This window comes from Oncorhynchus keta, chromosome 23 (assembly GCF_023373465.1).
Source record: "Oncorhynchus keta strain PuntledgeMale-10-30-2019 chromosome 23, Oket_V2, whole genome shotgun sequence".
NCBI lineage: Eukaryota > Metazoa > Chordata > Actinopteri > Salmoniformes > Salmonidae > Oncorhynchus > Oncorhynchus keta.
This window is the reverse complement of record NC_068443.1, coordinates 47,606,897-47,625,286: the sequence shown is the minus strand read 5'-3', so window position 1 is coordinate 47,625,286 and position 18,390 is coordinate 47,606,897. Positions and strand designations below refer to the sequence as shown.

Here is an 18,390-nt window from a genome sequence, read left to right as displayed (position 1 = left end):
AGCCCATTGGATTCTGGTCCAAAGTATTTATATAAGGAATAAGGTGCCATTGTCCCCCTTGTTGATGCAAGCTAGCTGTATATTAAACACCCACAAAGCTTCGCCTGAGGCACTGTTAAGATGAAATCAAATCAAATCAAATGTATTTATATAGCCCTTTGTACATCAGCTGATATCTCAAAGTGCTGTACAGAAACCCAGCCTAAAACCCCAAACAGCAAGCAATGCAGGTGTAGAAGCACGGTGGCTAGGAAAAACTCCCTAGAAAGGCCAAAACCTAGGAAGAAACCTAGAGAGGAACCAGGCTATGTGGGGTGGCCAGTCCTCTTCTGGCTGTGCCGGGTGGAGATTATAACAGAACATGGCCAAGACACTGTGGCCCCATCCGAGGACACCCCCGGACAGGGCCAAACAGGAAGGATATAACCCCACCCACTTTGTCAAAGCACAGCCCCCACACCACTAGAGGGATATCTTCAACCACCAACTTACCATCCTGAGAAGGCCGAGTATAGCCCACAAAGATCTCCGCCACGGCACAACCCAAGGGGGTGCGCCAACCAAATGGCACCACATTACTTTCCAAATGGCACGATATTCCCTATATAGTGCAGTACTTTTTTAACAGAGCCCTGGGCTTCATATTAATGCATTTCCTACAGGCACAGGTTACCTTGACCAGGTTAGCCAGTCATAAGCTTTATACTTTATACACTTTATACAGAGTGGTTCGAAATTGCCCCTAAGCTCTGGTCCAAGGACAGTTTTATTTCTCAACTCCAAAAGGGTTGAAGTTTGGATGCCGGTTTGGAAAACTGACACAGGAGCTGTCCAGACCTGGGTACAAATACTATTTGAAATGTTTGAAAGTGTTTGGGCGGTGTTTGCACTTCTTGGACTTTTCTAATGGTTCCATTGTAACAGATAAGCTACATCAGAGTAGCAAAAGTCTTTGAAAGGATTTAAGACAGTATTTGAACCCAGCACGGTTCCAGCAACTATGATGAATGCTTATCCAGGCCAGTGCAGTAGTGTGTAGTGTGAAATTCATTTTTCTTTACAGCCTTTCTTGCTCTAAACCCAACAATGCAGTAATCAATAATTGAATACAAAAACAAATGTAAGGTAGAACAAAAACACGAGAAATTAAAATAAGAAATAAGAAGAACACGAGAAAGTAAATAAGAATACTATATACGGGGTCAGTCAGTTCCAGTAGCATATTTACAATGTGCAGGGATACTGGAGGGATAGAAGTAGGTATGTATGTGGATGTGTGTAAAGTAAGTATATAAATGTATGTGCATATTATGTGCGTTATCAGCTAATTATGAAGTGAGTGTTTGTGTGTGTGTTGGTGTGTCTGTGTGTGTGAGTGTGTAGGCCCCTTGTGAATAAAATACAAAGGTCAACTCAGATAGTTTGTGTAGCCATTTTGTTAGCTATTTAGCAATCTTATGGCTTGTGGATAGAAGCTGTTCAGGAGAATGTTGGTGTCAGACTTGATGCACCAGTTCCGCTTGTCGTGTGGAAGTAGAGAGAACAGTCTATGGCTTGGGTGGCTGGAGTTTTTAACGATTTTCCGGGCCTTCCCTTCACACCGCCTGATATAGAGGTCCTGGATAAGCAGGGAGCTCGGCCCCAGTGATGAACTGGGCTGTCCGCACCAGCCTCTGTAGCGCCATATGATTGAGGGCGGTTCTACTGCCATACCAAGCAGTGATGCAGCCAGTCAAGATGCTCTCAATGGTACAGCTGTAGAACTTTTTGAGGATTTCAGGGCCCATGCCAAACCTTTTTAACCTCCTACTGTCCCCACTACAACAACAAAAATACTTAAATACATGTCATGTATGGCCGACCAGTGCCTTTAAAGCCTCACAATGGCCAATACATAGCATCAAGAATTCAGGGTTTATATACATAATTGGTTGAAACCAAAAACTTCAAGTGTCCTTGGCTGATCTGCAGTCGACGACTAGTTTGGCTTCCTCACCTTGCCTTGAGGTGTGCTGCCTCTTTAACTGGCTAAATGCCACATTTCCATTTTACAACTGGTTCCCCAGTCCTTGTCCTTCAGCTGGTCCCATCAGAAGCCACGGGAGTGCGGGCTAATTCCATGCGTTTAAATGAACATTTTGTTGAATGTGTAAGTGACTTAGGCACTAACATTGCAGGGTGATAGGTGAATGAGTGCTGTTTGGCACTGAGTTATTGCCCCATTTGGACCTGATTATATCTGACATTTGACCCACACTGAGGTTGAGGCAGCCAAGGAGGCAGTCAGCGCGAGAGGAACTGAGGGCCATGATTGTGTTGCAATAGCTTTGGTTTCACTAAGCAGGGCAAGGCAAGATTCTAATTCACATTAAAGGTAATAGTCAGCAATGGAAAAGGTAGGTATGTGAGGATGTTACCGTAAAAAGCAATGAACAGCAGTTTCCATCAAAACACAAGTTTGATTGTGTATGAATTTAGAGAAAAATAGTAAATGTCCACCCAAAAATACATACTTTCAATTTAGCACTCACTTGAGTTGTTTAACCATGTCACTGCAGTCAATTACATTAATTATGATTGTTTTATTTCAACTTTATTTAACCAAGAAAATACCCTTGATGTTAGAAACCTCTTTTTTTCGGAGGGGAACCTGGAAAGATGTCAGCAGAAAGTAGTCAGCGTGTAACACATAGCACAAGGATACAATGACATGTTCTTCTGTAACAGCTTTAAAGTCAGACAGCGACACCCTATCCTCCAGTTTGAAGTATTTACTCAAGTTTGTTCCAAGACCCAGGAGCATTGTTAGGAGAAGGATTATTTCCCCATTGTAGTCCTTTTGCCCAAGGAACTGTGAATGAGAGCACTGACTGAGAGCGGCGGCTGTCGGATTGTGATGTTGTTGCAGTAGTTGGGAGCAAAGTTACGTGGGGAGTAGTCCAAGCACTGCCTTGTACACAAATATGTACCCGTGCTTGAAGGTTCGGAAGCATGAGTTTTTACTCACCGAAGTAACAACACAGTGTGGTCAAAGACTTAGTAAATTATTTGTAGTCACGGTCTGGTTACCTATTACAACAAACATCAAACATAATTTTATTGGTCACATACGCATATTTCCCAGATGTTATTGCGGGTGTAGTGAAATGCTTGTGTTCCTAGCGCCAACGGTGCAGTAGTATATAACAATTCACAACAATACACACAAAAGGAAAAGAATGGAGTTAAGAAATATATAAATATTAGATTGAGCAGTGTCGCAGTGGTATTGACTAAAATACAGTAGAAAAGAAACAGTATATACATATGAGATGAGTAAAGCAGTATGTAAACATTATTAAAGTGACTAGTGTTCCATTATTAAAGTAGCCAGTGATTCCAAGTCTATGTTTATAGGACAGCAGCCTCTAGGGTGCAGGGTTGTGTAACTGGGTGGAAGCCGCCTCGTCATGGCAATTTAACAGTCTGATCGCCTTGAGATACAGTAGAAGCTGGTTTTCAGTCTCTCGGTCCCCGCTTTGATGCACCTTTACTGACCTTGCCTTCTGGAATATAGTGGGGTGAACAGGCAGTGGCTCGGGTGGTTGATGTCCTTGATTATCTTTTTGCCCTTCCTGTGACATCGGGTGCTATAGGTAACCTGGAGGGCAGGTAGTTTGCCTGCGGTGATGGGCTGGGCAGACCAGTCTGATGGCCGGTGCAGTTGCCATACCAGGCTGTGAAACAGCCCGACAGGATACTCTCAATTGTGCATCTGTAAAAGTTTGTGAGGGTTTTAGGGGCCAAGGCAAATTTCTTCAGCCCCCTTTGATTGAAGAGGCGCTGAGTGGGTGGACCGTTTCAGATCGTCAGTGATGCGCACGCCGAGGAACTTCAAGCTTTTCACCTTCTCCACTGCGGTCCCGTCGATGTGGATAGGGGCGTGCTCCCTCTGCTGTTTCCTGAAGTCCACAATCAGCTCCTTTCTTTTGTTGACGTTGAGTGAGAGATTATTTACCTGGCACCACTACACCACCACTCTTCCAGGGCCCTCACCTCCCTGTAGGCTGTCTCGTCATTGTTGGTAATCATGCCTACTACTGTTGTGTTGTCTGCAAAATTGATGATTGAGTTGAAGGCATGCGTGGCTACGCAGTCGTGGGTGAACAAGGGAGTACATGAGGGGGCTTAGCACGCACTCTTGTGGGGCCCCTTTGTTGAGGATCAGCGAAGTGTAGGTGTTGTTTCCTACCATCACCACCTGGGGGCGGCCCATCAGGAAGTCCAGGACCCAGTTGCACAGGGCGGGGTTAAGACCCAGGGCCCAAGCTTAATGATGAGTTTGGAGGGTACTATGGTGTTACATGCTGAGCTGTAGTCAATGAACAGCATTCTTACATAGGTATTCCTCTTGTCCAGATAGGATAGGGCAGTGCGATGGCGATTGCATCGTCTGTGGATCTATTGGGGCAGTAGGCAAATTGAAGTGGGTGTCAGGCAAGGTGGAGGTGCTAGATCCTTATCAAGCCTCTCAAAGCAGTGTTTAGCTTGTCCGGAAGCAAGACGTCGGTTTCCGAAGTGGCTGGTTTTCCTTTTGTAATCCGTGATTGTCTGTAGACCCTGCCACATACAGTACCGGTCAAAAGTTTTAAAACACCAACTCATTCAAGGGTTTTTCTTCATTTGTACTATTTTCTACATTGTAGAATAACAGTGAAGACATCAAAACTATGACATAACACATATGGAATCATGTACTAACTTAAAAAAAGGGGGGGTACAGAAGATAGCCTATTTAGTAAAATACCAAGTCTATATTATGGCAAGAACAGCTCAAATAAGCAAAAAGAAACGACAGTCCATCATTACGTCAATATGGAGCATTTCAAGAACTTTGAATGTCTCTTCAAGTGCAGTCGCAGAAACCATCAAGCGCTATGATGAAACTGGCTCTCGTGGGGACGGCCACAGGAAAAGAAGACCCAGTTACCTCTGCTGCGGAGGAGAAGTTCATTAGAGTTACCACCCTCAGAAATTGCAGCCCAGATAAATGCTTCACAGATTTCAAGTAACAGACACATCTCAACATCAACTGTTCAGAGGAAACTGTTGAGTCAGACCTTCATGGTCGATTGCTGCAAAGAAACCACTACTAAAGGACACCAATAAGAAGAAGAGACTTGCTTGGGCCAAGAAACATGAGCAATGGACATTAGACCTGTGGAAATATGTCCTTTGGTCTGGAGTCCAAATTTAAAAATGTTGGTTCCAACATCTGTGTCTTTGTGGGTGAACGGATGATCTCGGCATGTGTATTTCCCAACCTTAAAAAATGGAGGAGGAAGTGTTGGGGTGCTTTGCTGGTGACATTGTCTGTGATTTATTTAGAATTCAAGGCACACTTAACCAGCATGGCTACCACAGCATTCTGCAGCAATACACCATCCCATCTGGTTTGGGCTTAGTGGGACTGTCATTTGATTTTCAACAGGACACAGCTCCAGGCTGTGTAAGGGGTATTTGACCAAAAAAGGAGTGTGATGCAGTGCTGCATCAGATGACCTGGCCTCCACAATCACCCAACCTAAACCCAATTGAGATAGTTTGGGATGAGTCGGACCGCAAAGTGAAGGAAAAGCAACCAACAAATGCTCAGCATTCCAGGTGAAGCTGGTTGAGAGAATGCCAAGAGTGTGCAAAGCTGTCATCAAGGCAAAGGGTGGCTATTTGAAGAGTCTCAAATGGAAAATATACTTTGATTTGTTTAACACTTTTTTGGTTACTACATGATTCCATATGTGGTATTTCATAGTTTTGATGTCTTCATTATTATTCTACAAAGTAGAACATAGTAAAAAATAATGAAAAACCCTTGAATGAGTAGGTGTTCTAAAACTTTCGACCGGTAATGTTACGTCTCTTGCCTGAGCCGTTGATAATGTTTGATCATCAGATTATTCTTGATTTAATCTTTCCTTTACATATAGTAAATAATAAATGTGTGAAATGTGTTTTGATTTAGAGTGCACCATTATCATGCACCTGTCTCAACAGGGACAGGGGGGAAAAAGACATGTCGTCTATGCACCTAAATAGCAAATGGAGGACGCTTTTCCCTTGGTTCATTTTCATGCCAGCCAGGTAGACTATACTCCTGTTGTAAAGAAAAGCAATGTGCTTAATATTAGAAAAGTTGAGAAATAAATCAAGTAGGCCTAGCCTATAGAAATCTGGTGGGAACCTCTTATTTTTAATAGAGGCCATCACTCTTGTTTTCTCACGCAAATACATAGCCTATAGAAATATTGCACAACATGAGCTCATATGAAGTGTTTGATTAGATATTCCATTACATTTACATTTGATGTCAGAGTGATTAGAGGGACAATAAAGTGCTGAGTAGCAGGCAGTGAGCAAGTTTGGTAGGCTGCTAATGACCATCAGCAGCATCAGAGCTTGGAGAACCCTAATTGACTGCCATCATGACTCGTGACCACAGGTGTGTCGGTAATATGGTCACCGTAACAGCCCTAACCGCAGTAAAATTCCGCAAGACCATTGACTCACAAGTAATATTCTCTTATGCACTGGATATGCGTTGGTATCACCCAACTCGATAATGATCGTCAGGTCGCTAATGGCCTGGTTTTCAGGGCTCTATTGTCCTTCTAACCACTCTGACATCAATGCAAATGCAATCAAACATTCTAATCAAAACAGTATGTGCTTTTAAAACTCACCTCATTGTGATTGATCAAATTGAAGAAAGAAGTTAAACAACAGGTTGAAACTGAGTGGAAAACATGTATTTTCAAAGCCTGACACAAAGAAATGGACAGTGTTTTCTAAGGTGATGATTAATTTAAAAAACACTCATGCATATTATAGCTTATGAATAGGCCTACTGTATATATTAGCCCCCCAAAAAAGTAATTTGTTTAAAATAATGATTGTGTCATTATACAATACATAGCCTACCACATTTTATGCATGGCAGAATAACATTTTAAGAAAATATAGAATGATTAAGATAATTGGTATAGCCTACAGTATACTCCAAAGTTAAACAATTTATAGTAATCGCCTTTGAGTGTGGACTGTATTATTATGCATACTAGATGGACGGGTTACCTTATGCTACGTTCCAAACGTTCTATCCATGAGTCTGGGAGAGAAAGTATAGGCCTAGGTGATGCTGTTGCTTCATTGATTGTGCAGGGCGGCTTACAGAGGTAGTCTACAATTACAGTGACTTTGTTTTTTGATTTTGAATAGCCTAGTAATAGGGAATTTTATATTTTCAGAATTAATAAGCTGACACATTACCTTTAGCTACAGTATCTCACCACAGTGCTGGGCTGTCAACAGTTTTGTTAAATATGTACATGTTACTATCAATGTTCCTGAATAGATTTGACTTGGTTTCCCAAATGAAGCACTGGGTAGCTTCAGGAATGGGAATGGGATTGGAGAGCCCGTGGCATACAGAGTTTGTGTGGAATATCACCTGTCGCTCAGCAAGCAGCTGCATGCTCTTTTAACAGCGGTTGACGTGTGGGGTGAAATAACTGGAGTAGCCTACTTAGTGAAAAACAAACAGGCGGGTAAGAGGCCTCCATTCGCTTCCTATTCGAGTGCATACAGATTGCATATTATTTTTTCCCCTGCCCCTTTGATAATGTGCCATTCTAAATCGAAACAAATTGTACATATTAGTACAGACGAGATTAAATTGAGAATAGTCTGATGGGTGAAAATATGATCATTTGAAGGGTGAACAGAGTGTGCAGCCTGAAGCTTTTTTTCGCAACCTTTTCAAATCAATAGCCTATAGTCGCATCATGCAGCCCATACTGTATTTGATTTCTAAGGTTTGTATCATTCACAACTAAAGTTGCCAAATAACTATAGTACCTGTTTCAAATGATCACTTTTAACGCTCAGCATAGCCACTTCATATGCGCACTTGCTCCAGAATGGGAAAAATATGCTTTCCATTTGATTTAGCCAAGTTTAATTATATTCTTCTTACTATAAAATCATATAATATAAAATAATGGCACAGGACTTATGATCATATTGTGTCTGTTAAATGAACAAACTTACAGCCTATGGCATGGAGCATCGCCAGGTAACGTACAGTAGCTCAATTCATATCCTGTTCTTCTGAAATACATTTTCTTTATATGTTGAAAATTCGCTAGTAGCCATGCTAGCATGTAATTACATTCCAAACCACGTGTGGGCGCTGGTGAGCTACTATGTACATCCACAAATGAGAAACCATATAAATTAGTGCAAAAAGCTTTGTGTGTTTGTTAGTGGTAGTCGTACGAGTGAGTGAATGTTGCCGTAGTTTTCGGTCGTTTGTCGCTAGTGCAGTAATACCCACAAGGACAGGGTTACGACTCATTTGTGGCCCAAAAACAAGACTCTAGCTTTGAAGTGGGACCGTTTTTTTCCGGTTGAAGTGTGTGGTTTGGAGTATTAGATTGTGCGCATGTCTACTGTATGCAGTGCTTATTCCAGCCCAGAAGACTTTGATGGCTTAGAATAACAAGTGGAAGGCAGAATTCAGAATGACACTCCGACTGAAATCAGGTGATGTGTCGAGCGTGAATGTCATGCCTGCAACCTTTTATTTCCTACCGACCTGCTGGTACATCACAAGTGTCAGCAGTGATGGAGATAAACCTGGTAAATTCAATGTGGATTTACCTCACTATATTGGTATTGGATTATCTGACTCCCTCTGCCAGTGAATTGGCCTCTCCCTCTAAAGTCTCTTCTTTGACTTTGGTAGCTAACTCAGCCGTCAATCGGTGAGTCTCCGCTCTCTCTACTTTATACACTACATGCTCCGCTTTTTAGCACGGGGGCATTATCATTTTGAAACAGGTAAAGGTCCTTCCCCAAACTGTTGCCACGAAGTTGGAAGCACAGAATCTTGTAGAATGTCATTGTATGCTGTAGAGTACAGATTTCTCTTCACTTGAACTAAGGGGCCTAGCCCGAACCATGAAAAACAGCCTCAGACCATTATTCCTCCTCCACCAGACTTTACAGTTGGCACTATGCATTCAGGCAGGTAGCGTTTTCCTCGGCAGTGAGTGTTGCAAGCAAGGACTGAAGCTAACGTTAGCAGGCTAGTTGGCTAGCAACCTTGCAAGCTGATTTGTAACAATACATTCATAAATTATTTGCTTGTTGGCTGAATATTGTATTGAAACCAGTAGTCATAAGTTCAAGTTATACATTTTAAGTTATTTCTGTTGGAGTTTTACATTATAGGGAATAGGCTGGCTTGCTAGGTCCACCATATTACATCACACCCCCACAAATGTTTTTCCAGCATGACTTTGGCATTCTTCCGAATTCTGATCAGTTTCATGTAATAACTAGAAAAATGTAAAAGTGAGATGTAACTTTGCATTGTGACTTTTGATGTGGATTCTTATGCAAATCCATATGTTACCTTTATGCTTACCCACCCTTTAAGTCTTCTAGTATGAAAGGAGGGCCACTTCACCATGTTGTATAGTGCACAGTGATGGGTGAGTGGTCTTGCATTAGTTATGAACCTAAGTGCTCTGTGATACACAGCATCCAATACGGATCAAAATGCCCCTTGCACAAGATCCTAACTGACATAGAAATATAAGATTTGTTCCTAAAAATAGAAGTCAAATTTCAACTTCAGTTTCTTAGTCAAATTTTCACAGTGTTGTTTAAAATTGAGCATTTCATCTAACCAGATGCTTAGGTACTTGTAAGAAGATACCATTTTGATCAGTTGGCCATTTAGAATTATAGAGGTAAAGAAATATAGAGGTCATTTATTGAAACGTGACCCCAGAGCTTACATTTGAAATGTTAGTCTCTTATCCAGAGCGACTACAGTAGTGAGTGCATACATTTTCATCATTTGTTGTACCTTGAAGTGCTGTGCATTTGATTGGTTTCTTTCACAGTGTTTACTTTCCCTCTAACTCCTAACCCCATACATCACGACCCAAGCAGTTGAAAGTTGAATCTAATTTCTTTGCCAATAGCGTGCATTTCTCAAACCATTAGTCTTAGTCAGCGGACATCATACCATTACAATACTTCCTCATTCTGATTATAGGGGTAAACAGCAGTGGCCGTATTCCACTGTTGACGATTCTTCAGACTTGCTCATTATATGAGTGTCGGCGTTTACCTATTACACAGCCCATTACAGGAAGCCATTTTGAACTCTCCCTAACTAGGAGTGCATTATTAGACCACTCTCAACTAATGGCGCCATCCGTCTCCCACAGGAAAGGGCTGACATCTGGGTTTACCTGTGCGTTAACGAAGACAAGTGTTGGCTAAATTTAGACCAGGCTCACAGGTGTCATTAATCTTGCCTTGATCCCTCATAATTAATTTACCGCGGATTAGCTCACACTCTTCCAATAAGTAAACTGTCAGTTAAGGAAAACTAAAAGTGAGGAAGAGCAACCACCTTTTTTATGCAGGTGTAACTCCATTTGATCTTCTCTGTTCTCGGCTTATTTTATCTAGACGTAATTTGATTCGATTATTTTAAGAGATTGAGAGCACGCAAACAGGCCCACATGCAACCACATCTACTTCAAATCCAATTCGGTATAGATTCCTGGCAGCTACTGAGGCTAACCAGAACTTTGTGATGCTATTACCAAGCCCCATTTGGATGACAATGCAATTTTGCCGGCCAGTCACCGAAGCAGAGATTGATACCTTCCGAAGTCCTCATTCAAGACACATATTCCTTCTTCACCCTAAGCGACATTGTGACCCTGGTGCTTTTCCTGCACCCACAAACCAGCCATTCATATCAGAGAGCGCAGAGGCAATTAGAAACTCATGGTCCCGTTTTGTTATCCACTGGCTTCATTCGCCTGCCAATTAATTGAGTTGTGAAATGCAAGGTGTAATGAAGTGGTGACGGGGCCCCTCCTCCACCGTAGCACCGGGGCGTTTATGTCATCGGCTGCACAGCGAGATTAAATTATAATTGCCTCGCTCTTCCTGGTAAATCTGTCCCCCTTCATTCCTCTGCGTCCCACTGGCATTGTCCACCCTAACTGCCACCCCCTTGCTACATTGGTCAATTATGTGTTGTAAGTGAATGTGGTGGGGCTTTCTTTAAAGCAGCTTAATTTTGTCAGAGGGGGAAAAGGTCAAGTCCTGTCTGCATTGTTATCACGGTATTGAGCTGGCCAATCAAAATGCTGCCTGCCTTGGCATTTAATTTGATATATGCGGGGGGGGTAAATGAATATTAAGTGTAAATGGGGAGAGGATGAGGGCAGATGTTGGATTCCAGGCTAAAAGATTTCTACTGCTGGTTTTAGAAGAAAGTACATGCACCACAGTGAATCAGATCAAATGTTATTGGTCACATACACATGGTTAGCAGATGTTAATGCGAGTGTAGCGAAATGCTTGTGCTTCTAGTTCCGACCCTGCAGTAATATCTAACAAGTAATCTAACAGTTTCACAACACTAGATGCTGTTCTTCCACTAACCTCATTGCAACTCCCTCCAAGTCTCCGATCACTACCTTGTATCCTTTTCCCTCTCGCTCTCATCCAACACTTCCCTACCACGTGTAGAGGAATAAGAATATGTACATATAAATATATGGATGAGCGATGGCTGTGCGGCATAGGCCAGATGCAGTAGATGATATAGAGTACAGTATATACAGTGGGGCAAAAAAGTATTTAGTCAGCCACCAATTGTGCAAGTTCTCCCACTTAAAAAGATGAGAGAGCCCTGTAATTTTCATCATAGGTACACTTCAATTATGACAGACAAAATTAGAAAAAAAATACAGAAAATCACATTGTAGGATTTTTTATGAATTTATTTGCAAATTATGGTGGAAAATAAGTATTTGGTCAATAACAAAAGTTTATCTCAATACTTTGTTATATACCCTTTGTTGGCAATGACAGAGGTCAAACGTTTTCTGTAAGTCTTCACAAGGTTTTCAGACACTGTTGCTGGTATTTTGGCCCATTCCTCCATGCAGATCTCCTCTAGAGCAGTGATGTTTTGGGGCTGTTGCTGGGCAACACGGACTTTCAACTCCCTCCAAAGATTTTCTATGGGGTTGGTATCTGGAGACTGGCTAGGTCACTCCAGGACCTTGAAACGCCTCTTACAAAGCCACTCCTTCGTTGCCCGGGCGGTGTGTTTGGGATCATTGTCATGCTGAAAGACCCAGCCACGTTTCATCTTCAATGCCCTTGCTGATCTATTAACGAATTCTTCATGTGTTACCTCATTAGTCTCATTCCAAACGTCATAAAATTATTGGTTATCTGCACGAACCCTAGTTTCCATAATGAATCTACAATATACAAATTGGCTTAATTATTTATTTCCTAACTAACTAACTAAATAATCACAGAAATTCATAAAACAAACAGTAGATGTTGGTTACTAACAATGATAGAAAAGTCCCTAGTGGTCTAAGCCGATATGACGGTTTGGTAGACAAAAGAAAGGGGTGGGGGACTGAGAAAGAGCGGGAAAGACTAAATGGATTCACTACACATAGTCTATAATTATATTAATTGAATTGCTAATCCTTTGCACATGAATGACCGCTCATTCGAGAATAATTGCAATTTATATATTTACGCCCGTTTGTCGTTGTTGTCTTCTCTGTTGGAATCCTCGGTCTTCCTGTAGATTTCATCAGAGTCTCTGGTTAACTTTCCCAGAAGTCACAATGTCTTTCGTGGTTGTACTTCAGAGTACCATTCGGAAATGTTCTAATAGAATAGATGCTTCGACAGTTGTTGGTATTCTTGTTCTAGGTTTACGTCATTTCTTGCTGCAGACTAGTAATTTGTGTCGTCTAGAATTTGCTCTTATTCTGTAGTGATCGATTAGTCTCAGAGTTTAACCATTTCCAGCCATGTAGCCAAAACTACAGCTGTATGATCCCAGTGGCCTATAGAATTGTTGCCATTCCAATGTGGGGACTCCTGTCCCGTCATTCTCTGACTTCTTAACCATTCGAGATGTCTGGCTTACCATGGGTCTCTTTGGCATGAAATGTACATTTTGTAGCGGGTGGTTTTATACTCTGGAGTAAAAAAAGGGGGTTACATGACCCCAAAGTAATGTCTATGCTCACATGGGCGTGGCCACTGACTAGGTCATCTTTATTTGAAAATCCATACTCTCATTTAGAAGGTTAACATCACATGGCATCTTTTCACAAGCAGTTTCATATTTAATCACGTACGTTTCACAATATTTACATGTAAACCTGACAGCTGGGAAATTTACACTTGAAGAGATACAGTTATGTGTTATTCCTGTCTTTCATGAAGTCACCAAATGAAACACACTCAACATGACTGTCACTTAAGTGTCCACGGACCATTCACACATTCTCAAAAGTTGAAATATTGTTTAGTTCTCCCAAAATGGGATTAGGAGTTTTGAACTAAGAGAAGCTCTTTGTTCTGGTAGACTCTCTCCCTCAAAACTGCATGGAAGTTTCTACCAGGTATGTATGACCCGTCGTAAAAACCATAAAACTGTGCATATGCTCCTCCCCCGGGGCACATCATGACAAGAGTTACCTGTCTAACAGAACACAGAGGGTGTACTTTAATGGAAGCCTCTCCAACAAATTCCAGGTAGAATCAGGAATTCCCCAGAGCAGCTGTCTAGGCCCTTTGAAAAAAGTAATCTTTATTAATGTCATGGCACTAGCTTTGTGTAAAGCCAGTGTGTCTATGTATGAGGATGACTCAACACTATACATGTCAGTTACTACAGTGAGTGACATTACTGCAACACTTAACAAAGAGCTGCAGTTAGTTCCAGAATGGGTGGCAAGGAATAAATTAGTACTAAATATTTTAAAAACTAAATGCATTGTTTTTGGGACAAATCATTCACTAAACCCTGAACCTCAACCAAATATTGTAATGAATAATGTGGAAATAGAGCAAGTTGTGGTGACTAAACTGCTTGGAGTAACCCTGGATTGTAAAACTGTCATGGTCAAAACATGTTGAGGCAGTAGTCGCTAAGATGGGGAAAAGTCTGTCCATAATAAAGCCGTCCTCTGCCTTCTGAGCAACATTATCAACAAGGCAGGTCTTACAGGCCCTAGTTTTGTCGCACTTGGACTACTGTCCAGTCATTTGGTCAGGTGCCACAAAGAAGGATCAAGAAAAATAACAATTTGCTCAGAACATTGCAGGGCAGTAGGGGTGGCCCCTTAAATGTATGCATGTCAATCTCTCATGGCTCAAAGTAGAGGAGAGATTGAATTCATCACCACTTGTTTTTGTAAGAAGTAGTGACATGCTGAATGCACCGAGCTGTCTGTTTTTAAACTACTAGCACCCATGCATATCCACCCCATTGAAAATACCATCAGAGGTCTCTTCACAGTCCCCAAGTCCAGAACAGACTATGGGAGGCGCATAGTACTACATAGAGCCATGACAACATGGAACTCTATTCCACATCAGGTAACTGATGCAACAAAAAAAAGATACAAAAATAATAATACAACTTATGGAACAGCAGGGACTGTGAAGAGACAGTCCCTGCAGGGTAGCCTTAGTGGTTAGAGCGTTTGACTAGTAACCGAAAGGTTGCAAGTTCGAATCCCCGAGCTGACATGGTACAAATCTGTTGTTCTGCCCCTGAACAAGGCACTAAACCCACTAGGCCGTCATTGAAAATAAGAATTTGTTCTTAGCTGACTTGGCTAGTAAAATAAAGGTGTAAAAAAAAAAAGGCAAATGCACATGTAAACACACACACATGTACACATGGATTTTGTGTGGTAGTAGGGTAGTGGCCTCAGGGAAAACACAACTTAGTGTGTTATGAAATGTAATATTTGTAATTTTATATAACTGCCTTAATGTTGGTGGACCCTATGGAGATCCTTAATAAATACAAATAACTTGAGGCTATCTGCTGTCCATAAAGTGATGTGTGTCCTGCCGTGGAGTATTTCTGTGTGTGTAATGTACTCTTTGTGTTTGTAATATGCATTATGTGTAGTATTATAAACTGTGCATACTTTATAAATAACACACATGCATTATTTAGCACTTTCCCTGATTATTACATTTGGTTCCCTGGTACCAGTCAAGAGCAGCAGTATAATGAAAGTATTTGATGTACTCATTTGGAAGGAAGGAAATATTTATTTTAAGGAAGCCAGCCATAATCATATAAGTGACATACAATTTGTATAAATCCTTTCCATATGGCTTGGTTAACTTGGTATTTGTTCCCATTATAGGAAAGGTAACAACCGGCAGAGGTTGGAGGTGAATCCCAGTAAACACTCAGGGGTCGACTTGGCCAACATTGTCCCACGAGAGAACAGGGCTGGAGAGCAGACCATCTTTTATGATAACTTTGTGGACGACCCAGACGTTCCCCCTTTGATGTGAGAGTGAATATCTCAAATCGGTCTGACAAATTTGTGAACACACAAATCTTCATATCATCTGACATCAATGTAAAAAAATATATTTAATACATTAAATGCAAGATTTGTCTATCCAGCAGATCTTTTTGAATGTTGTGCAAGTGAGAGATGCTCATAGATGTCAGTATATCATTGTGTATTGTTATGATGGTCATAGAAACCCTCCTGAACGTGTGTTTAGTTACTCTGTGGTCCATTTTTATTTGAACTGAGTTATATCCTTTCCTGTTTACATTGGTGATGTTCCCCACATAAAAAAATAATATAGTTTAGTACACACTGTAGTATCTCTCCATTTATTTGTAGTACTTACTGTAGAATAGTGTAGTATACTGTAGAATACTTTATTAAATACTACTGTATTATCTGCATACAAAAAAACACTATAGTAAATACTACATTATTTAGTTTGTATATACCCTGCCCATTCCCGTCCCCCATATCGCAATTTGTGCCACCCATGAGTAAGAAACCTACACACCAAGTATTGTGTTCCAGGCAGATTGTAGAAAAGAGCAGAAGTGCTGTTCAGAGTCCAGGTTACATGTTATCAAAAATGTGTTTTTGTTATTTCTCCAGTAGGTTTTCTAAAGGAGAAAGCCTCTACTTCTACAGTATGTTAAAGATAAAACAAAAACACTACAGTAAATACTACAGTATACTACAATCTGCAAAAACATGACATTAATTACTATAGTATATACTACAGTTTTCTTTTACTACAGTATTTATACTATAGTTAACTGGAAATACTATAGAAAACTACAGTAAAGTCAGCAAAAACACTATAGTAAATACTATATTATTTATACCATAGTAGTACACAGTGCATTCGGAAAAGTATTCAGACCAATTCACTTTTCACATAAAAAAAAAAAAATGTAAGCCTAATTCTAAAAACTCATCAATCTGCACTCAATGCCCCATAAAAAAAAAAAACAGAAATACCTTATTTACATAAGTATTCAAGCCCTTTGCTATGAGACTCGAAATTGAGATCAGGTGCATCCTGTATCTATTGATCATCCTTGTTTCTACAACTTGATTTAAGTCCACCTGTGGTAAATTCAATTGATTGGACTCTATTTGGGAAAGGCACACACCTGTCTATATAAAGGTCCCACCGTTGACAGTTTATGTCAGAGCAAAAACCAAGCCATGAGGTCATAGGAATTGTCCGTAGAGCTCCAAGATAGGATTGTGTCGAGGCACAGATCTGGAGAAGGGTACCAAAAAAAATCTGCAGCATTGAAGGTCCCCAAGAACACAGTGGCCTCCATCATTCTTTAATGGAAGAAGATTGGAACCACCAAGACTGGCCAAACTGGCCAAAACTGAGCAATCGAAGGATAAGGGCCTTGGTCAGGGAGGTGTTGTCCTTCTGGAAGATTCTCCCATCTCTGCAGCACTCCACCAATCAGGCCTTTTTGGTAGTGGTTAGACGGAAGCAACTAAAATGCACATGACAGCCTGCTTAGAGTTAGCCAAAAGGCACCTAAAGGACTCTCAGACCATGAGAAACAAGCTTCTCTGGTTTTGACGAAATCAAGATTGAATTCCAAGCATGGCAGCATCATGCTGTGAGGATGTTTTTCAGCGGCAGGGAATGGGAGACTAGTCAGGATCGAGGGAAAGATGAATGGAGCAAAGTACAGAGAGATCCTTGAATAAAACCTGCTCCATAGTATTCAGGACCTCAGACTGGGGCGAATGTTCACCTTCCAGCAGTACAACAACCCTAAGCACACAGCCAAGACAATGCAGGAGTCGCTTCGGGACAAGTCTCCGAATGTCCTTGAGTGGCCCAGCCAGTGCCCAGACTTCAACCTGATCGATCATCTCTGGAGACACCTGGAAATAGCTGTGCATTAACGCTCTCCATCCAACCTGGCAGAGCTTGAGAGGATCTGCAGAGAAGAATGGGAGAAACTCCCCAAATACAGGTGTGCCAAACTTATAGTGTCACACCTTTGGCAGCTGTAATTGCTGCCAAAGCTGCATCTACAAAGTACTGAGTAAAAATGTATAGAAACCTGTTTTTGCTTTGTCATAATGGGGTATTGTGTGTAGATTGATGAGGGGGGGAAACAATTGAATCAATTTTAGAATAAGGCTGTAACGTAACAAAATGTGGAACAAGTCAAGGGGTTGGAATACTTTTCCGAGTGCACTGCACTATAGTATTGTTTCATGTGATCCATCCCTCAGTTGCCTACAAAAGCACATTTTTCTTCACAGTGAATGCTGTCCAAAGTAAATCAAGATTTTCGGGGGATTTATTTTGTTCCTCTGTAACCCCAATAAAGTCCCTCTTTTCTTTTACTTCAATTGGTACATCCATTTTTGTACTTTTCAATTAAAGCTGAATTATGTTTTGCGCAACCTGACATAATTCAGATAGAAATATGAGTTATAGATCTCTCATTCTTATCAAAAGCGAGTCTGATACGATATAGAAATAAATATGAGTTATAGGTCGGTCATTCTCATTAAATACAAGTGTGATACATGGTAGCTCTATTCTTCCTATCCTTAAGTGTCACGTACACTCCCTCTCTGGCGCTCTAGGTCACCAGGCTGCTCATTATTACACACACCTGTCACCATCGTTATGCGCACCAGCGCCTCATCAGACTCACCTGAACTCCATCACCTGCCTGATTACCATCCCTATATGTCACTCCCTTTGGTTCCTTCTGCAGATGTTTCGTGTCTGTGGGTTGTTCGTGTTTCATATGATGTTTTGTTCATTTATTCAATTCTTCACTGCCTGAACTTGCTTCTCGACTTCCAGCGCACACGTTACATTTACAAGTTTAGCTTTTGCGTCTTTACATTCAGTTATGTATACCAGTTTCAAACCCCTGAAAATACAATTGAAAATATAAATGAAAATATATTTCATTGGTTT

At 41.1% G+C, this 18,390-nt stretch overlaps 1 protein-coding gene across 2 annotated transcripts in view; it reads left to right on the top strand.

Moving 5' to 3' along the window:
* The window catches only part of dnaaf11 (dynein axonemal assembly factor 11), a 55,180-nt gene extending 37,379 nt beyond the window's left edge, over positions 1-17,801 (top strand). For both annotated transcript variants that reach the window (XM_052477342.1, XM_035800594.2), the window contains exon 12: positions 15,288-17,801. In XM_052477342.1, coding sequence (XP_052333302.1) covers positions 15,288-15,441 — 154 coding nt within the window. In that variant the 3' untranslated portion in view covers positions 15,442-17,801. The remainder of the gene's footprint in view (positions 1-15,287) is intronic.
* The last annotated feature ends 589 nt before the right edge of the window (positions 17,802-18,390 follow it).